Source organism: Hippoglossus hippoglossus, chromosome 8 (genome assembly GCF_009819705.1).
Source record: "Hippoglossus hippoglossus isolate fHipHip1 chromosome 8, fHipHip1.pri, whole genome shotgun sequence".
Classification (NCBI taxonomy): Eukaryota; Metazoa; Chordata; class Actinopteri; order Pleuronectiformes; family Pleuronectidae; genus Hippoglossus; species Hippoglossus hippoglossus.
This window is the reverse complement of record NC_047158.1, coordinates 1,035,082-1,058,062: the sequence shown is the minus strand read 5'-3', so window position 1 is coordinate 1,058,062 and position 22,981 is coordinate 1,035,082. Positions and strand designations below refer to the sequence as shown.

At 39.3% G+C, this 22,981-nt stretch overlaps 1 protein-coding gene across 17 annotated transcripts in view; it reads right to left on the bottom strand.

Annotated features, from left to right (window-relative positions):
• The window catches only part of rbfox1 (RNA binding fox-1 homolog 1), a 108,305-nt gene extending 85,985 nt beyond the window's left edge, over window positions 1-22,320 (bottom strand). For all 17 annotated transcript variants that reach the window (XR_004614807.1, XR_004614809.1, XR_004614806.1 and 14 more), the window contains exon 1: window positions 21,979-22,320. Coding sequence is in view for 13 of the 17 variants with exons in the window: in XM_034594520.1 (XP_034450411.1) it covers window positions 21,979-22,074 (96 nt within the window). In the remaining 4 variants the exon portion in view is untranslated. The remainder of the gene's footprint in view (window positions 1-21,978) is intronic.
• Between the last annotated feature and the right edge of the window lie 661 nt (window positions 22,321-22,981).

Below are 22,981 nucleotides of genomic sequence, written 5' to 3'. Positions count from 1 at the left end.
TGATGGGAGATTTGACTGAGTCTCACTCTGATTCTGTTTTTTGAATCATTTTCTTATCTAACCTTGCTTCTACATCTAAATATTTTATTTGAGGATAATTACAAAAACTCTGGGTGTATTTTTTTATGTTCCACCTTCTCATCCCTATCATCTTGAGAGATACTGGATAGGACACAGTCATATACTGTAGACTCTATATACTGTTATCTAAAAATAAATATATATTTTGTCAACAAAACCCTGTGAAAGACCAAAAAAAAGTATTTTCCCTACATTGTCTAAAACTGAAGATGGTATCTTAAACAACAGCTCCAAAATATGTTGTTTCTTTATGCAATAAATGGTACAACTCTTAAAATGATCATTCATTACTTGCTGTCTTCAGGTTTATTTATAAAGAGAAATGCGGAGGATCACCTGAGGCAAATCTATGATGATCCAAAGTGCTATAAGCATCTGGCCATCCCACCCTACACTACACCCTTCAAAAAAACATTCTGAAGGTAGCCTGTGATAATGGAAAGAAGTGGAAAACAATAAAATGGGCAAGGACAGCATTAGCCCGCAGGCCAAATACAGTAAGAGATCCATGCAGACTTTACAGGAATGCACCAGGTGCCTTGGGGTTTCTGTGGAGGCTCATGAAAACAGCATTGAGCAAGTAGATAATACCCAGTTTGGCACAGTGAGAGTGGGGTCCTATTCCCGAAGTAGAGGCAAAGCAGAGGATAATCCCGACCAACCGACACACAGAAGGTAATATCTCATAAGTATTACTGCTCAGAGACTGGTCATCTACCTGGGACGTCTACCTGAATTCTTTCGTTGCATGGAATATACCAGCATGATCTGGCACAAAGTTCACTGAGAAAGGTAGAGTGGTTGTGGCTCAGAGCTAGAGTTGGTTGTCCACTAACCAGATGGGGGTCGGTGTTCTATCCCTGTCTCACCGATTCCATGTGCCAGGGTGTCCTTTTGCCCTAGTGCAAGATACTGAACCCCAAAATGCCCATGAGAGCTGTGCAGCCAGTGTATGAGTGATGTCCAATATAGAAGGTGTTGCACATAGATGGGCAATTATTTATTGTAAAGCGCTTTGAGTGGTCAACAAGACTAGAAAAGCACTATATAAATACGGACCATTACATGTAGTATTTTACAATCCTACATCAGATCTGTTGGCAAACAAAACATCATTCAATCAATCAAATTCTATTTGCATAGTCCCATATTCACAAAACGAATTAGTCTCATAGACAATCCCCTGCCCTTAACCCACAGCAAGAGTCAGGAAAAACTACCGAAAAAATACCCTAATTACAGGGGAAAAACACATTGAGAGAGGGATCCCTCTCCCAGGCGGACAGAAATGCAATAGATCTCACATGTAGCAGAGCACATGAACAAAATAACAATATAATATTTACAACATTGATGAATAAAGACTGTGTCTAACATAGATGGAGAGGTGAATCAATGTTTAGCTTAACTTATAGTATAGTACATTACAGTCTGGGTGCAAGCTAAATTACCTGCACATATTGTGAGCTACAAGGGTGACTGAACAAAATTACTTCACTCACATTTCCTCTGAGAGGCAATTGGTCTTGAGAAAATACAGATTTTTACCATGGCTTTTAAGAGTAGCCCATCAGTTAGTATCGGATAGTTTATTTGACTGACTGCATGAGTCTAATAGCATTTAAGCCCAAATGAACAATCGTATGATAGGAACCATGTCCAGAATTTCAGCACAAGGTAAGCAGCACCACACCATTCCCAGCAATTGTTTCTGTAGCTTGCCACTAAAGCTCGCTCACCCTCTGGGCATCCGGAACAGGAGCTGTCAGATTTGGTACAGGGTAGAGAGCATTGCCTTGCTTTTGGGTCAGCCTTCTGGTTATGCATGTTGGGTCACCTGGCTGAAGACAGGCTATCAGCAAGCTTACCTCCCAAATTTAGGAGTTTGAGAGAAGCAGGGTATTTTTTTTATCCCACTGAAAAAAGAAGAGGGTCTGGTATTATGCTCTATATTGATCACTACCTGAATATTGGCATCATGGCATGGATGCACCATGTCCCCCTTGCTTTTGCAAAGACCATGGAGGTAATAATTTGATTCTCAAAATTTAGGTAGCAAGTGGATAAAAACTAACTCACTCCTCTGATCAAGGCTTACATGGATGACTATGCAATGACTACTTAAAAACTGAAATTGTCAAGTGGGCCCATATGAAAATAAAACCATCTAAGTTCTCACAGACCACAAGCCCTTCATCGGGGAAGATCCACTTTCATGAGTAGTCAAAGTGCATCAAAATCCCTGGAAGGTGCTACGAAGCAGATATGGAGGACAAAGAGCAAGTGCAACTACTTTAGAATGACATAACCATTGGCAAAAGTCCAAGGGTGAGTTCCAGTGTCTCAGCAGGCTTGTATAAGAATGACACTCTTAGATTAAGACACTGTGTGTGTTTGTGTGTGTATGTGTCTGTGCATGTCTGTGTGTTTCAAAAGACACTGAGACAAGGACGAAGCTATCAATGCACCACATTGATTGCTCAAATTGCAAATGGATAATAATTGCTAGGCAACCAATTTCAGCAGGAAAGAGGAGGCTTCTGATTACCAGTTGTGGAGGAAGACCTCAGCCAAAAAGAGGTTGCCAGGTGGACTAACATGGTCTCACCTACCAAATAGGGACAGTGGACATGGTACAGAACTATGAAGAGGAGAAACTTTAGCTGAAACAACGTGTGGGAGATGTTTTACCATCAGAGCTACTTATGACATCCTTCTTAAGCCATTCAAGTGGCAGTGAGAGAATCAAAGGTGTGCCCTTTGCTCTATGTCGACATCACTCCCACACATCCTCACAGGATTTGAGGAGAGCCTCACCCAAGGACGTTACACCTGACACCGTGATCAAGAGCCTTGCCTCAACACTGAACAGCAAACATGTTGCCACCGGCTCCAATTGAATCTTTGTAGGAGGGGAAAATACCAGCTTCAACGACTATGAATATTTTGATAATGGTTATCCCAATGGATATTAGATCTCGCTGTGTTTCTGTTGGATTGTTTGGCCTATTTTAGAGGCATATTAATACTTATTTGGTGCTTGAGTATTTCTGGCATGAGGACAGTGTATTGGATTGACTCAAAATAAATTGAAGTGTGTATGTTTATGGTGATGAAGGAACATGTCACTCAGTGCAACAGTGTGGCTCACTGATTTGAGGATTTGGGGCAACAATGGATGAATATTTAAATGTATGAATAAAATGAATCAGGTATCATTTATCGGCTTTTAATGTAAATATTACAGTCACAATCTCTACTTTGTTACTTTCCCTTCCTGCAGGACCTGTGCAATACTGTCCTAGTCTGATACAGTTCCCAATCATTAGCACTTTCGCAGTCATCAGGAACAGGAATCATCTTGATGTTAAAAGAATTACCATGCACACATTAACAACATAATCACATCCCTGTGGTGATTACCCCTGTCATCAACATTATTAAAGACCGTCAACAAAAGCATGTGTAGTTGTAGCAGTAGCAGCAGGACACTATTGTATAACTGTTAAATATAACAGTGTGTGTGTGTGTGTGTGTGTGAGAGAGAGAGAGAATAGTCACATCCCTGTGCTCTAAGGCTAACCAAGGTGAGGCCATGGATGAAATGTTAAACAATTTTCAGATCGATGTCAGTGAACGCAACTCAACTGTGCCATTTGTTCAGCCATGAGAGATGTCAATACACCCATGAGGGTAATCCATCTCTGTGATTTCCCCCATGTGCTCACTTTGAAATCTTGCTCTATAGAGATCTCTCTCTCTCTCTCTCTCTCTCTCTCTCTCTCTCTCTCTCTCTCTGGACCTGCAACCCACACCCACTGACACATACACACTCCACCTACGAATCACATTAAAACGGCTATTTTCTGTCACTAAGAACATTTTCAATTATATTTTAAGTGCTCACCCATCAGTGAATGTCAAGCATTGGTTGTCACCTGACATAGACGCAGACAGACAGACACGCACACATAATCCCTGTGTGCATTACGCTGGAATTCAATTGAAAAAAAGCTTGAGAGCACTAAATTACATTCAATAATATAATTATGTGATGCCGCATTACTTTTTTTCCCCTTTCAAAGGGAGGTCAAAGCTTAGGCAAAGCTTCAAAAAATAATCTTGCTTGACACACCACCATAGAGGAATTTCACTAAAGGATGTGTTTAATGTAATTAAAAACATCAGATACCTTTTTTTCACTAAGTTATCTGTCATCTGAGTTACACAATTTATCAGCAAAAACCTCCATTTCAATAAATCCATAAATTCACCAGTCAGTTCTGATCATAATAGGACTTTATGCTGTTATATTTCAATAATACTTTCATTTGTACTGCACAAAAAAAGAAAAAGAACTTTAAGAACAATGTCATCATCATCAGGGTGCTACTTGCACTAAAGTTTGCATTGCTGCGAAGACCAGAAGACATTAGTTTGCCCTGAATGGAGGGGACGTTTTGGTGTCTTTACAGCCAAAACACTTGGTTGTTTAAATCATAATGTATACACTGTACAGGTTGATCAAAATGTAAAGCAGCTTTACATGATGTAACCACAATGGCAATAACATTTAGATCAAATATCTTGTACAGGCCTGGCATTAACATCCATTTTGGGTGACCCCAGGTCCCCCAACAAAGCTATGAGCTTTCTCCAAATCACAAAGATCTTCTCTGTCAAATCCTATCATTGTCACACGTATATTTGTTTAATCCCCCAGTAAATGTGATTGCACATGGGTCTTGATAAGTAATTCTCTTAACTACAAAGAGATATTGAGTGAGGTGATTTCTACAATAATGTTAAAAACTAACTTTACTGGCCGCTGATATGAGTCATCAAATGCATCAGGCAGGGAAGTCTCTAAGTATACTTGAAAGTTGAATGGTGCAGTACATATACACATTACATTGATTTTAGCTACTCAGGCAAATGCGAATTCACGTGTAAAAAGATAACTCACAAACACAAATTCTTTCAATCTATCACACACAGATGCACCAACAGAGATGTGTGAGATAATATAAAAATGCTTTGAAAAACGTAGACTGAGGTGCTATGCACGGACATATGTGGTGCTAACAAGAAGCTAGAGGGGACTAAGCTTCTGCCAAACGATCATGGGAATAATATGGTGACCATTGCTGTGAGTTACTTGGCTTGATTATTGTTATTAGGATGCAAATGCTAGCATTGCTTCCTTCAGATCTTAAGAGTGATCTTTAACAAAATGCTAGCCTACATGTGCAGGTCAATACTGTCTTTTTTTTACCTGGTGTTATGCATCATAAATGGTCATCTGGGTGCAGAGATATGTGTGACTGATGTTGATTACATTATGGTTCAGTAATACAGATTATTGATGAAAAATATAATGTTTGAACATGTGGTTAAAAGAGTTAATTAGTCTACATGATTTATTGCGTTTGATTGATTGCAAAACCTTCTTCCTCAGCTCATTAAATCCATGCAGCCATATGACATGTTAATAATCTGCAGACCTCACTTCAGTAATGTGCTGGACCACAGTGAAGGCCCGGCTACTCAGCTGACGTCCTCACCTGCTATAATTTTACAATTGACCAAAGTGTTTCCTGTACATTAATTGATTTGTGGCCCACTAGACTATTAACATTGACCGCTACATATTGACATTTTCCCTTTTTTTTCCCGACTGATCCAAATGAGTAAAATATCTTATTGATTTGCTCAGCCTCTCCATATCCATCTCTCTTAGCAATTTTCTTTCCATTTGTTGAGATCTAAGAAGACTTTTTTTTCAACCTTCTCTTACCCTGTTTTTCAGTGTTGGGGTATGTACAACATTATAAAGTAATGTGCTGCTGTGATTATAAGAAAAAAACTGAAATTTTAATTGTAATCTTTGATTTAACTTCAATCAAAAATGTGTTAATGGCCACTATGTTAATGTATCTAACCTAGTTTTGTGATGTGACTGAATGTGATTTGACAAAGCATCATCAGAGATTTTCTTTGGTCTCAAGGACAAAAATAATATTTATCTAGAATACAACTAAAGGCCAAGTCATGGTTGCCACACCAGCATGGCTTTGAGGATCTGTATGACATCTATAGCCATGTCCACAAAGGTCCACGCTGACCACTATACAAACCCTGTGTGCACATCTGTGCCCAGCCCAAATTTAGTGTCTATGCACAGTTGCAGTACAAGCACCCCTACGGCACAAGAACGAGGAAAGCAAAATGGACTCTTGTTTAGTGTACTGTCTTCTTCGCTCCAAATCGCTCACACAATTTCAGCCAATATGAACTTTAAGAAATGCTGTTAAAGCGAACACAAGACTGGAGCAAAACAAATGAAAGTCATTACAGTGACTGAGCAGAACACAGTGCTGGGAGGTGGGAGGGACCCACACATACACATACCAATTAGCTTGCTAAAGCTATCTAGTTTGTCTAGCTATGAGTGACAATTCCAGGAGCAGCACACAAATGTTTTGATGCAGAAATGTTGTATGAAGAAGAGGGCTTCTGCCTGAGAGCTTCCTGATGGCGAGAAGCCCACAGTCATCCCGAGCCGTTTGAACCGCTGGCACAGATGGCTGGTGCTGAGACAGCAGGGGCTGAAGCAATCAATGTGTATATACATATCAATATAGTGTAGTATTGAAGAAGGTCCACTACTAAGTCCCTCTGGTGCCATTGGACATCAGTATCATCTATAAAACAGGGCATAAGATTCGTACTAAATGGCGTTTGCAAAACAAAAATCTGATTTATAAAACGGTTCGCACGTAGACCTGAACACAATGTTCCCTTTATAAATCACAGTCCACCTGGAAATGTTCGTACGTGGATCTGCCTCAAAGTCTGCCCTCTGCACGCCCACATTCGACCATAAATGGTCAATACAAAGCATCTTATGAATATTTAATTATCCTGCTGACCAATGGGTTTCTACTGTGAGTCACGGCATCAAGCGATGAGAAGAACAAGCACAACTCTCTGACACTGACATCGAGGTCATTGTTAGTGAGGTGGAGGTGAAGAAAGACATATTGTTTGGTGGCCACAGCAGTGATGTCATTAATAAAGAAAATACACTGATACACTGCTGCTGCTGCTGCAGATAAAACAGTGAGTGAGAGTGAGGACGATAGAAAGAACGGTGCCTGAAATAAAAAAAGATCAAATTCAAATGTCGATTGGACCCTATCAGTGGGACCCTAACCTCCACTCTGGGATATTATTTGGAAAATATTAAAAACTATTAATGACTCAACTCTTCAACTCCACTGTTTAATGGAATCTGAACGTAATTTGCTGTAAGTTGTTTTATATATTTTGCAATTGAAGGTTCTTATGGAACAGTTTTGTCACGCTGGCACAAATAACGCTTTTGGTTATGATGTTAATGATGAAGTGAATCAATAATCTGCTTCAGTTCACCTCCTCACATCTGCATCGTCATTTTCCCTATCTCCCATCTCCAAAATGTTCATAAGCATGGGTCAGAGTGAGTATGAAAGTGCACACATTATCCTGTCAAATTTGTTTTTATAGATCCCAGCGCCTGCGTTAGAAGTTGCATACGCAACTTTCAGGCCCCATTTTGTGTGAAAGCAACGGTTATAAATGAGGCCCCTGGTCCTTGAATGACGAAAATGAGTGCTGTGTCCATATTCTCAGCAGGAAGTCAAACCCATTTCTGCTGGGTGTTGGCCTCCACCAGTGTTGTCCCTTGGCATCAATCTAAAGCGATGGATTGCTTTTGTTGGAGTAGCATGTCTACCCCAATTCAAAAATGATCTCAGGGTATTTTTCTCAAGTTAAGTTATAGGATAGAATCTGAGCCTCAACGTCTGTCATGAGCTTTGACCTAGTGAGAAAAAAAACTAAATTGCGGATGGAAACAACTTAGTTCCCTCTGCAGGACAGCTGGGCTCAGCCTCAAAGATAGTGTGAGGAGAAGCTCCTCACACTATAAAGCCTAGTGGAAACTCGGAATGGAGAAACTGCACCTTTGAATCAAAAGGAGCCAAAAGTCTCCTGGACTGTCCCCATTGGAGATATTCTAGGCAAAGATTCTATATTTCATCTGATTTCAAAATGATACCACATCAAGAGCTGAAAAACATAGCTATGAAGAGGGAAATCTGTGCCCCCCGACCTGACCCCAAATAAAAGAATGGATCGATGGATGGAGGTGAAGTGATATTTTCAGAGAGTGGAGTACAATTATTCTAATCTTGAATATACTTAAGGGGAAAAGTAACTTTTAAGAGACTGACGCTTGGGAGTTAGTATTAGTATGAACGCAATACTACTTTAACAAGATATACCATAAACATGTAAAAGAATGAGACGCTAACTAAACGAAAACCAGCAGGCTTTGCAGTGTGTGTGCGTGCGTGCGTGCGTGCGTGCGTGCGTGTGTGTGTGTGTGTGTGTACTTCTTCAGCCTGTAAGGCTCAATGTGACCCAGATAGCATAAAGGATTTCACGCATTCGGGATCCCTCTAAATTAAAGACACTCACTTCTCTTTCTTCTCTCTCTCGCTCCTCTCTGTCATGGGGAGAGCAGGGAGAGGGATGTGTGAGTGGAGGATTGAAATGGTGTCATGGACAGAGGAGAAAACACATTTCCTCCTCCCCTCCTTCTCATCCATCCCCTCTTCTTGCTAAATCATCAAAAGGAGTTAAATGCCAACAGACATAATGAGGTTGTGGAGTCTATCACTCCCCCACCCCTGTTTTCTACATCTCTACTTCGCTCACTCCTCTGCTATTTTCCTTCATGCATTTTCTCTTACAATAGCAAGGTCTAAGTAAGAGACTACTCAGATCAACAATGAAACATATGAAATGGTTCATAGTTTCTTATTCCTTGGACTAACACCAGCAAATAAAGTCATCTATGAGCGGCACGCAAAGGGCATACCATAAAGGAGCCACCAAAGGCTATCTGTCTTCCATTGACTTAAAGAACTCCATGTCTCACCCCATCTTTTACTTCTGTTGTACAAAATACCATTCAACCCATGCTTCACTGTTCCACCTGCTTCTTCAACATGCTCTAAACTAACAAACTTCATACCCCCAGTTTGTAATGCAGGCTTTCTGTAGACAAGTGTTTCTGTTCTTGAGCTGAGAAACTACTGGTGATATCATCAGAGCTGGCGAGGACATATTCAACTTTTGTCACAGGTTTAGCTTCTCTGCTGGTGAGATAACTGGCCTTAGTGTGTACATTTGGTGGAGTGCCACTTTAAAATCACATCAATGAGTCACTCTGTTGCACTGGGCACCATGATGGCTTGACTTTGACTCATTCTTACACACCTCATCCTGTTACCATTAATGGAGCGACACCTGCGAGCTAGTTCAGGCAGCCAACTCGAGCTGTGCTGCTCCAATCATTTAAGATTCATCATGTGACATACCTCACTCTCCCAATCATCTATAATACACACCCACCTTATTAGATGGTCTATTTATGCAGAGAACATTTCCCATCATTCCCTTTCCTTGCCCTACCTAGTGCGTCAGTATTGCTGCCAGTGGCTTTAGCCCCTCCACCACCCAAGCATCCATTAGCTCATCACTCCCATCATATCTTGGATTTTGACATACAGATAGTGAAATATACTATGCTGCTGTAAAGGTTAAAAACTCCTCTCTGCTGAGTGAACCTACCGGTTGAAAGCACATCTGTCTGCTTATTGCCCTATGCTTCCCTGTCAATCCTGAGCACCCTTTAAATAAAACCAGGTCTGGACTTTACACATTGCTTTGTTTAGTCTTCATCAATAATTGAGGCAATGGAAATGCTTGTGTCAGCAGTTATTGAACACTGCAGAATATGAGAAGATACATACCAGGTCAGAATGCAGTAATTCAACTTGATATGAATGAAACAGAGAAACTCAAAGACACATTAGACCTTTGTTTTTGTTTGTTTGTTTACATCAGGGAAAGCTTTTTCGTTGGTCTCGTCCTCACTCCATCCACAGGTGTCTTAAATAACTTGATGACTGATAAGACACATTAGAGTGGATGTTCCAACCTTTCTTTCTGGTGGCGCTGCATATTATTATTATCTTGGTTGAATAAATACCTGTATTGTCGTTCGGTCAATCTCCATCGCATTGCTATTTGATCACCCTAAACTCATTTTAATATCAGATGTAAATGAAGTATATAGTGCAGCTTACTTATTTTAATTTCCAGACTTGATCATTCCAATCAATTGTGTTAATAGAGCAATTACTCACAAATTTGCCTGACTTTGCTGCTGAACTGCAAACAACTCCCTTGGTTTTCTTCTATAAGCCTCACAAAAGAAAAAACCTTTACATTGGAGCTTGTATTCAGTAGGGAACCAATGGACTTAGAGATGAGAGTGCCAGACAGTTTAGTGAAGTCAAGTGTTGATATACAAACTAACACATTGTTGGTTTGGGTCTTTTCTTCCATGATTGGAGGTCACCACCTGCTGTTCTCTAACTCCTCAGTCTGCCCTCCCTCTGTTTTGAAAGCATAATCCTTTCTTCTGCAGCAAGAGGCAGGATAATAAGGTCAGTGAGACCATAAACGCAGGTGTGTGTCTGCAGATGTGAGGGAGAGAGCCAGAGAAGGATAGAGAGAGAGAAATAGAGAGAGAGAGGGGTTATTATATCTGAATGCGTGTGAGAGAAATAAGTTGGTAATAGCACAGTGTGTGTGTGTGTGTGTGTGTGTGTGTGTGTGTGTGTGTGTGTGTGTGTGTGTGCGTGTGTGTGTGTGTGTGAACAAGTGAGAGAAAGAAAGGTAATTATCTGACGGTGAATGTGTGTGATATCAGTCTTGTGTGTGTGTTCAGTACAGAGCTGTGGTAGCTTGGCTATATACCCCCTAAAACTCAATAATTAACATATTGTAGCTCAACTGTTTAATCGGGAAACAAGCAGAAGATAAAATTGAATTCTTACATGCTTCTAAGTCTTACATGATTTCATCTTCACCTTGTCCCTGAACAGAGGGAACCCAGTATCTGTGACAAACTAGTTCAAACATATCATATCAATATCGATGCAAAAATATATCTTCATAAAGTGTTATAGATAATATAAATAACATTGTAAATTATGACTGTCAAAAACATGTCCCTGACCGTACGTTTAGGAAGAAAACACAAGAAAGGGACAGATCGCCCCCCCCCCCCCCCCACACACACACACACACACACACACACACACACACACACACACACACACACACGCACACACGATCATAGATTGGCAAACTATTGTATGGATAGGTTACAAACATATTAGTCTATTAATCATGCATATCCAAAGTAAAGACCATTGTATTCAATGCAGCAGACATGTCTCTCGAGTCAACATTAACTTTCCAGCCACTGTGTTTACAGCCAGACACACACACGTACACAAAATACAGCTGATGGGACATACTCTGGAGGAAAAGGCATTCGCACGTAGAGAAACAGGTGTAAGTACACACAAAGTGTGCGTATGTGTGTCAGTGTAAATGCTTCTTTAACTCTGGTCAACATATTAGAATACTCCAGAGGAGGGTGGGCTATATGAATGCATTATATTAAGTAATTGCAGGTACACAGCAAAATTGTGGAGTTGAAAAAACAAGGTAAACAAAATGATTGTCTCATTCAGACTGTTGAGGGATCCTGTTGGGGTGTTGAGTGTTTTAAGACTACACTTAGTGTTAAATGCAGCTTGTTACGGTGCCCACCACAAAGGTGATGCTGTCCCCAAACTTAATGAAGGCGCTTCATAACTTAACACCTTTTGTAGGATGTCGCACCTTGTGCAAATAGTGATTTGTAAATGTTGGCCACACAAATAAAATTGTACTTAATTTGATATAGGCTATTGTAGTATATTGGCCTTAGATGGGCAGAATCCCAGCATTCTCTGAGACAATATTGTATCTATTTTTTGTTCTGAGACTGATACAGAGATATTAGTTGGCATGTCTTTATTATAATTCCTTATTACAATTCGAATCATTATTAATCATATATGTGCAATTGTTGTTGCTGTTGAAAATGACTCAATGTGGCACCATGCATGAAACCAATTCCCACAAAAGAAAGACTAATTCTGCATTAAAGTTAACTCTATGGTTTCATACTTATACTCAAAAAGCTTGTTCAAAGGGCCAACATTTACTTTGTAGCTATTAGGAAACTGCATACACAGAGAGTGAGAGAGACCTTCTATACAATAACATATTTGTAACAGAGGTGTTGAAATAAAAATGAAAACAGTGCCATTCTGATACAGTACATGTAATGTTCATGTAATGTTTTCCCAAGATTTGGATAATTTTTTTATTTGCACTGGTGCATTTAGTATGTGAGCTGCTGTTCAGCTAAATGTTGGTAAACAGAAGAGTGGTGTGGACAGTGCATAGTAGATAAATGTGTGTAACTAACTAAAAACAACACACATGTTTGAGTCATCAGCAGGAAGAACACAACCTGTATGTTGCTCTCCAGTCTCCACAGCTGTCTACCTGCTGTTTGGAATATGTGGAAATGCATTTTTGAACAAAGAATGCTGAAGTTGGTTTCCTTTGGCCTACTTCTCTATTCTCTCTTCTGTCTAATCCGCTTCCTTCATCCTTTATCGCTCTCCCTCTCTTCCCCCCGCTCTCTCTTTCCATCTTCTACTCCATTCATCCGTGCAGTGCTGGCGTATCATTACGTGAACACAACCATGGACTGTGTGTGTGTGTGTGTGTGTGTGTGTGTGTGTGTGTGTGTGTGTGTGTGTTAGAGTGAGTTAGTGAGTGTGAGTGGAGAGAGAGAGGGGGAGACATAGAATGGGCATGTGCAATGAACAGGAAATGACACAGCACCTCAGAACAGGACATACACACTCCTACCATATCAGTAACACATATACACACGCGGTAATTGCAACATAATTTCATTTGAATTACTTGTTTGGGGAGGCACAACATTCTGACTTGTGCGTACCAGAAGTTGTGACTTTAAACTCCATAGGAACATGACTGGGCCCAAAAATGGAGAGAAAAAAATTACTGATTGATGAAATTAAATGAAAATGAAAAAATACTAATTTGTGTCTATAATATAGGAGCCATGTAGAGTACAGCAATGAATGCCAGCGAGTGGGAGGTAAAATGAGCAATGTAGTGAATTGTAATGAGAGGTTATGGATATGAAATAGGGAAATACTACTCACAGACACTTTTTCTTTGTGAAATCTACCTAGTCATGAGTGGAGAAAAAAAGTTTTGCTCTGGCTTTATAATGGCTGGTGTTTTAGGGACTCATGATCAGAACCCAAAGCAGATAGCATTGTGTTCTGTAACCTTCTATTTCCGACTCTAAGTTCTCCCAGAGGCGTTATATGGTTGCCTAAGTCACAGGCCCTGCCATGTGTCACTGAGCTCTTTCAATTTTTGGATGTCTACAACAAACAATCCTCTCCAGCTCTACATGCATGACAGAATAAAGCACTGACAACTTATGTAAACTTGTCATGAAAGTCCTGAAAAGGCACCTCTCCTCTTCTGATTCAATGTTTTTGTTCACTTGGAAATTAAGGAAATAACTCATCCACAGACATTGGAAAAATGGTGTCAAAACACATGGTAAACAGCCCAAATCACGGTGCAAAGTGACCCCTATGCTGTTTGTTTCAGGGCCTGTATCTTCTTTTGGTTCAACAGGAGAATGTTGCCTGTACATTCCAACTCATTAATCTGGATTTTAGGCTAAAGTCGCACATCTGTCCTGTTCTGTATAGTAAAAACAATACATGAAACTAATGGTGTTATCAGCCACAGAATTGAAACCATAGGAGAATGGATTTCATATCTGTACATCATATGAAACTTAATTTATTTAAATACCAATAAAAACTACAGTCCAGTTGGTTCTGTATCATTTTACAGTTAAATGAAATATAGCTATCTTCCAGACAATTTACAATATGAGATTATCTACACTAATAAAAATCAAGTAAATTTGTGAGAACTGTTTGACAAAAGAATATACATCTTTAACAGTCACTATTAGAAAAATTATTAATTGCCAAATGTGGCGGTTTCCAACAATTAAAAAATGTTTGACCTTGATCTGATAACATTTTAGTGATATGTTTGAGTTCGATCTCCACATCGCACATATTATTTGTCATCAGTAAATGACCTGCACCCTTCTGTGCTGCCTGCACCCCAACACTATTAAAGCTCGGATTTTTCAGTTTTTAACCACAAACCAAGTTCAGCTAAATTATACTATTTTAGTATATGCTAAATTATTATATTTGTTACCTTCAACAACTCCCATCAAAACCTACATGTACACACTGTCAGTCTGTCTCTCATTGCTGTACAAACTTTATCCATAGGAAAAGTGCTTCCTTCCCTTGTCCATACTCCAAGCCCTCTGATTCCTGATAATTCTACAAATCTTTAAAAACACATCAGAAATATATATTTTTTATATATTTTGCAATTGGCCCCTTTAGATTTTTGCAAATGTTACAGAGCTGTATCACTGAGGAAAAATATAAATAAGGTTAGAGAAAGATCAGCCAAAAATAAAATAAACACTGAGTTGTCTCTTCACTTCACCAAAGAATAAAACAAAACTTATATCCGATTACTGGTAAGAATCCAGAAATCTTAACAGGAAAGCAAAAACAGTGTACACAGCCTTTTTCTATCTATGCAGCAGAATGTTACAGACACTATCTTACCAGAAGCTTGAGCTGTCTCTCTACCATTCTGACAATAGTACTTTTAATCTGCTCTTTGAACAAGAGATGCTTCTCAACAAGGGCTCACTTTCCCCTGTAAAGACGCACAGCTCTGTGAAAAGCACACACAGCCCATTTAAAATGAAGAAACTGGTTGACAAGCCACTTGTTCCTGAAACGACTGGTAAGCTGTGCTGGATGTGTTAAGGAGTGCATGAATACATAAATAAATACATTATATTGTTTTTACTGCTAATGCTTTCAAAATAAGGTATTTAAGCAAACTATTTTTACACATAATCTTGTCGATATGTTATGCCTTTTATCATATGGAGCAATGAAATGATACAAAGGAAGGACAGAAATAGCTAAGGTCCCTGGCCAGAGCCAAATCTCCATCTCAAGCTACAGTGTTCCTATTTCTAAAATCCTCCAGCTATTCATAGTATAAGGGACACGACTGCTGTATTGTAAATATGGTTGATGGGGGCTGGAATGGGAACAAGCTGTGTACTCCTACTGACCTCAGCTTTTCTCCCATTCCCACCGGATAGTGCTTTACTTTGTCATTAACTTCAACAATAAAGGTCTTCAACATAGATTCAAACCCAGGTCTCCTGTACAGCACAGCCTCAAATAAGATAACACTGCAAATTAAAGGGACATACAGACTTGATCATTCAAATCATATATCAGACATACATCACTCAGGTGCTGCTGTAATTGTTTGTGGTGTTCCTACTTTCGCGGATTCTGATTTAGTTTCTGTTTATTTTGTTACACAATCAAAATAAACTTGAACTTGAAACACATAGCTGCACTAGATTTAATTAAAATTACATGGTGTTGGAACAGTGTTAAAATGACAGTTTGATCTATGTATCTAGGAGGAAAAAACATTCTATCTTTCTTCTCAACATTCCAAGATTAAGGTAAGATTTTTTTCCTTTTTGTTCTCTTTCCTCAAAAAATGCTTGGTTAGTAACAAAATCCAAACTTATAAATGTGTACATGCTTCTGTGGGTGAAGCACTGCATTTTAAGGTGGAACAGATTAATTAAACATTTCATTTTGAACATTTACACTATTGAGCAAAATATTATAAAAGCTAAAATATAAATGAATGCTTTGGGAAATGACATGGGTTAAATGGATAGTGTAAACAAATCATTTGACTCATCACTTCACTTATAATGTGCTTAAGTGGCGCATACACCAACAAATAAGACAGCTATCAATATATGAATCAACTATGTGTGTGAAGATCTATGCAGTCAGTGATGCTGGTTTGATTGTTAAGATCAACAAGGATTATGTTCATTTAGAGATGCTGCTCATCAGGCAGAACCAATGACCAGTACTTTTCACAGCACATTTTATTTAGCTATTCAAAGCTAAAAATATTCCTCATTCTCATTCTTTTCATTGAAAGCAGAGGAGTGATATGTACAGAGTTGACGATGACTCACAACCAAACATCAGCTCTGGGCTATAAAAATAGATCGTAAGATTTAAAATTAGAAAGACACACACAACAGTGGGAATTCTTTTAGACACTGAGCTTTAAAGACATGATGGCACCTATAATCCTTTTTGAATATTTTTCTTTGTTGATATTTTAATTTTCTCCCAAAGGATTGTGGATTGTGGCTTCACTACCTCAATATATGCAATAGTAATGCATCTGTCTTTTTTAAGGGTTTAAATGTGTTCATATTTATAGATGTGTAGTAATTAAAGTAAGTAGAACAGTATGTAATACTTTAACACAACAGAGAAATAAAAAGGACAATATTTGTTATTTATTTTCATAATTTTAAGCAGGATGTAGGGCAAAGAGATATGGCCAAAAATTGTGGGGAGAAAAAATAATTTCTGTGGAAATGTGTATTATACTGAATGTGTAACGTGAGCAGTTGTCGTACAGGAGATGTTGTTTTTAGGGACTGCTTTTTATTTTTCATGCTGAAACTTCCGAAATTCATAATTAATCATCAGAGACAAAATGTACATACAAAAATTATCAATGTGCAGTAAACTCTCTCACACACACACACACACACACACACACACACACACACACACACACACACACACACACACACATAATCCCGTAAGGCCTTCAGATGTATTCAAAATGTCTTACATGGCTCTACTATATATAGCTTCAAAGACCCAGATTCTCAATATGAGAGGCCCTTTGAGAGATAATTAATACTTGGTCCCACACACACTACCATACTCTCTCAGACACACTACTATACTCTCTCACATGTACCATCAGAGTCTCTCACACACACTACCAAGAGAGATAATTCATAATTGGTCTTGACCTTAACATCATAATCTCAGACATACACCACTATACTCTTACACAAACACTGATATACTCAGTTACATGCACAATCATAATCTCTCTTATTTACTATCATACTCTCATTCACACAAGACGACATATGTCCATGTAATGATATGTATACAAGACTGATCTCTCTCGCACAGAGACATTATATTTGAAACAGAATAATAGCACATGCAAGAGAAATGAATAGTACATGTGAATGCAAATAACCATGTGTGAGGAACAAAATGACAGGGAATGTAAGACAGAATGATATCATATTTGAATGATGGAGAATGATGGTGTATGTGAGAGAAAAAAGCAGTGTGTGTGAGAGAGTATGAAAGTACATGTAAGAGACGACAGTAGTGTTTGTGAGAGAGTATACTGGTCTGTGTGAGACCAAGTATTAATTATCTTTCATTGGGCCTGTCATATCTCTATGTAGGCAAGGCACACATGCATGCATGCACGTACTTACACATACGCACACACACACACTCACAAACATTGTTCTGGCATAACATGCCAACACATTTGCACAATTTGGAGTACTCGAACATCACTATCTGAAAAGAAAGCTCTCTCACACACACAGACACACATGCACTCACAGTGTGGGGAGGAATGGATGAAAGAGCTGGATAAAGGAATGTGACTAATGGAGGAAAGTTGCTTAATGACAAATTGTCAGATTGCAGAAGCCATTTTCTTTGCTCGTCATTTAGTTCTTTCATCCCAGAGTGCCGTTAAAATATTCCTCTGCTTCAGGCTTCTGGTCGGTCACACTCTCATTTCATCTAAGTCGCTTCCCTGCATTTTCTCTCTCTCCCTGCTTTTCTAGACATGGCAGCAGAATACCCACAATTTGGATGTTCTCAAAAACTGGGTCATAAAAAAACACTGCGTGTTGAACAACTCTGCACGCTTTGACTGTAAACACAGTATAATGAAAATAAAGAGTTGTATTCATTGTGAGAGGCCAATATGAGGTTTACAGCAGGTTTGAAAATGCATTGCATTTTATTGTAGCTTTTGTTGCTGTTGTATTGCGTCTGTGAGCTAAATGAGCACGTCTTCCACTTTAAAACACAACTGGACAGAAAGGCCCATTTAGAAAAAAATGACGTGAACATATTTTGTCCATTCACAAGTTGGTGTGTAACAACTAAACTGTCAAAACAGAAGTGCCAAACATCGTGAGCCTATGTCACCTCCCCCCAAGTCCTCAGCCTCTCTGCCTCTCTGATCTGAGATGACTAATTCATCAGTGTGTAAATCTATCCCTGCCCCGACTCAGCACATGCAAGTCAGCTCATTTTGTGCAGGTGTTTTCAATAGCAATGAGTGGCTGCTACAGGTCTCACACTATATGCAACACAGTGATGGATGTGTAACAGTGTAGTGCCATCTACTGGGACTCATCACAGCTGATGATTGATCTGTGGGCTGTATAATGATCAAGGAACAAGAGGCCAGTGTACGACAGCAACCTACAGGCTGTAAACACTACTCCAGCTATCATGATCATGTTTCCATTCCCCAGCTTCTTTATTCAGAGAAATGTTGTTTGTATATTCATTGTCATATAAACACACATACACACTCGAAACGTTCACTTAACACAAATCATACACACTCAGAGGAGAGACGAAAGAAGAGAGAATTATTACTTTTCAGTTAAAAGACATTATTCCCCCCAAAAATGAGTACCTGAACAATCTCATGTTTTCTCTTTACTGATGGATTAGTTGAAATAAAAGTCTGATCAGTCACTATCTATCGCCAAATGAGGTAGCATGGTGGTGATTAAGACTTTAGCTCACAGATAAAGTTTTTTTTGTGTTTTTATATTTGCAATATTATAACATTATGAAATTCGAAAAAATGCTGTATTCATTTGCTGAGAATGCAAAACAAATACTTCCTACTTCTGCAGCTTCACATCAAACGCATTTTACTACAGGAAAATGAGTGGACTTGTTGTGTAAAATACTCACAGGAAATGCAAATATGTATACCAGTGAGCTCAGCCCTTTTGTCCATCAAAAAACGTGTGTAAAAAACAACACTGGTCATCTTGGTCATTTTCTGACAGTGGATGAGTTTGAAATATGTAAAGCAGTAATGGAAAGAGCAGCTCAGGAGCAGCCACAGACCCTGTTCACACACTAATGTCGTTCCTAAAAGATCCAATCACAAGTGGACAACGCAAAGTACATGTGTGAATGCATCCTCATGCATCCTCAATGCATCCTGACATCCGATCATTCAGACCACATTTGCAGATGGTATTGACCTCCTTTGACCCGCTACAGTTTCACAATGAAATGAAAGTATCAACACCACAACTGGGTTAAATATTCCATAATAGAGCGGGACGGAGTGCATTGATTCACATAGCAGCTCATGAGTCCACTCTCTCTCTCTCTCTCTGAGTCTTAATACCACAACACACACAGTGACAATATACACATCTGTATAGTCAGACTGGGTAAAACCATAATTGGGTCTTTGCAAAATAAAAGGACGATTATCTATATTTGTATATAGAGAAGTACGACCTGATCCTAAGTGGTTTCAGGAGACAAATTTAGGATCCATTTTAATGTCAGGTGGGAACAGACTGTGATCGGTTCTCTTAGGACACATGTTAATACTGGGTCTGAGCAGCTAAAGTGAGCTGTTAGATGAAGAGCTGTCATACACCTCCAACTTCTCCACCAGGTATCCAGCTCCCTTTATTGTGTCCTGCTACTTGCATACTCATGCTGTGAGCAGCATAAAATCACTTCACAACTACTCACAGATCGATGGGAAAAGGAAAGCTATTGTTTTAGTCTTAAATCACTTCATTTTCTGCTACATTTACATCTGATGTACACACTACTCTGGAGTTTTCAAGTCCCTAAAGCGGACACTGTACCTTCCTGGTTCTAATCAGTCTTAACTCAACAACCAGTGATGAATTCAAAGTGTCAATAACAGTTCCACCTCATCATCAGTACAAGAAAATCCATGCTTTTACTTTTCAACTTGACTGTTTTATCATTCTTGTTTTTTTCTGTAACCACGAAGACAATATGCTTCTTGTTTACGTTGGGATACACATGACACATTTTCAGGTGTTTTAGTGTGTACAGAAATCATTTCTGAAATGCTCATATAGACGTAAATTTGTATTTTAAAATAAAACTGTTTTAATATTGCCTCAAAACAAATTTCCTGTTACCATCAGTTAAATGGTCAATATTTGTAAAAAAAACATTTAACTTGGTGACCATTCAAAGTGCTTTACAGTACTGTTTCACTCATTCACACACACACACCTATGCATCTGTGGGCGGCACTTTCTAATGTGCGGTATAGAGAGTGGGGAAGACTGGGAGAGTCTTTGAGATCAGCACTTTCAACATTACATGTGCTGACTACAGTAGGTATGGCCAGTCCTTTTGGCACTAGTTCACAAAACAGAAACATCCTATTATTATCTTATTATTTTGTCCAAATCCTTGTGCAGTAAATACACACACAACCACATAAACATATATGTATATATATATATATACTACTTGTGTAGGCATGAAGATACTTTTAATTATTTTGTATACAGCTCCTACCAAGACTGATCAGACAGGAATATCATGCTAACATAAAAATGTACCATGTTTAAGACTACTAAAATTCAAATTAATTAAATGATATAAACATGAAATGGCTAAACTACATTTGTGTTTATGTGACAGTATTTTTTTTCATGTTTGAAATATAAAATATAAAACATTTTTAAATTCAAATATGTAATTGTTGTAGAACAAAGACTTGTAACACAAATTGGCAAACTGACTTCTGTCCATTCAGTGGTATTGAAATTAAGCTATGACCGAAAATCATCAAAAAGCAAAAATGACAACACTACATATTTTACATTTTCAAACGTGAAAATAAAATATTAAAAGATTAGTTTTTCTAATATTTGCAGCCACAGATTTCTAAATGTTATCATTTAAGTTACTTAATGCTGAACCAGAATATGAACCTTTAATAAATAAACCAAACCGTCCACCCAGCTGACTGGAGAGTGATCTCGAAGACTGAATCAAACTATTTTAGTTGTTTCATGCTTTTAAAGATCATCTACATTGCAAACAAAGAAGGAAAAGAAGCCTATGTTAAATCTGATCTAATCTATTCCATTAGGTCATTCTGTTATCAATAAATTACCAATTAATCCTTTCATCAAAGTCAATCACAGAGATGTTGTTTTTAAAATATTCACACCGCATTATTCATTTGCAAGGAACTGTGGGCGCTACACAGAAAATCCCCAAAATCTGAATGTGAACAAAATTAGAAATAACTTTGATAAATAGACGTGACATTTGAAGCCTTATTAACACACTGACTTGGTGAACAATGTGATTCATGTGCTCACTGTAAACATTAGAAAAGGGGGTTTGTAGTGCACTCTGTGAGCATGGTACTAAACTTAATGCTGCTTCATAGGTTACACAACAAATGGGTTGTCGTGATTCATGGCCTCTCCAACTAACTGATGTAAACAGCATCGAAGTAAACCTCGTCGCCACAGAGAGCCCCGGTACCAACTGTGCACAGGACCGATGCTTCTCCAACTGGCACAAACTGTCGCTACGCATTTGCAGACGCATTGACAGATGCTGCATACACCCCGTGTCTCTCTCATCCCACCCTGGAGGAACGAGCATGTCCATGTAATGATATGTGTACAAGAGGTGTTTTCATGCACACGATAACACACGCACGCACACGCACGCACACGCACTCACTCACCTGCTGTAAATACATGAAGGTGAGGGCGGCGCAGGACAGCTGGGGACAGGCGTCCACGTTGGGTAACGCTACGCATGTTCCTCCAGGATGCTGCATGTTCCCTCCTCTGGCTGACAACACAAACCCCCTCGACCCCGACAATACTCAACCGCGGCGTGAGGCACAGGCGGGAGCAGGAGAGAGGGGGAGGAGAGAGAGAGAAAGAAAGGTACAAAGAAAGAAATCGAAAGAAGGAGAGTGGCCAGAGATGGAGCTTCAAAGGAAGCAGCAGCCGGTCCCGTACGGTTGAGACGCGAGTGTTTTCTGCTCGCAAGAAGGTGGGACGAGAGAGAGAGAGAGAGAGGGAGAGAGAGAGAGAGCGAGATAGAGAGAGAGTGAGAGAGAGAGAGAGAGAGAGTGAGAGAGAGAGAGAGAGGGAGAGAGAGAGAGAGGGAGAGAGAGAGAGAGGGAGAGAGAGAGAGCGAGAGAGCGAGGGAGAGAGAGAGAGGGAGAACTACTGCAGTGTGTGTGTGTGTGTGTGTGTGTGTGTGGAGGAAAGCCAGCAGTCAGTGTGACTGCGATCACTGGAGCGTGAGGGAGGCAGAAAATTGTCTGTCTGTGTGTGTGTGTGTGTGTGTGTGTCAGAGAGTCCAGCTATGTGTATGTGTTTTGTTTCCTGCAAAAATGCTGATCTCTCTCTCTCTCTCTCTCTCTCTCTCTCTCTCTCTCTCTCTCCCATTCTCTTGATGAATTGAAGTTGCCTGACATGTGTTACTGGAGGCAATCCTGGATGCTGACTGCAGCAACAATATCCTTCATGCTTCCCTCTCTCTCCATCCATAGTTTTATACCAGTCAGTTGTTGTTTGTACATGAAAACATTCAGTTATTAGTGATCGTTTCTCCACCGTGGTCATCAGTTCTTTTCACTGGTGTTTTGCAGGTTCTGAATGGAGGCACATCAACATCATGAGTTACGCATTGGGCCGGGTGTGTTCGATAACATCTCTGTCTCTCTCTCATTC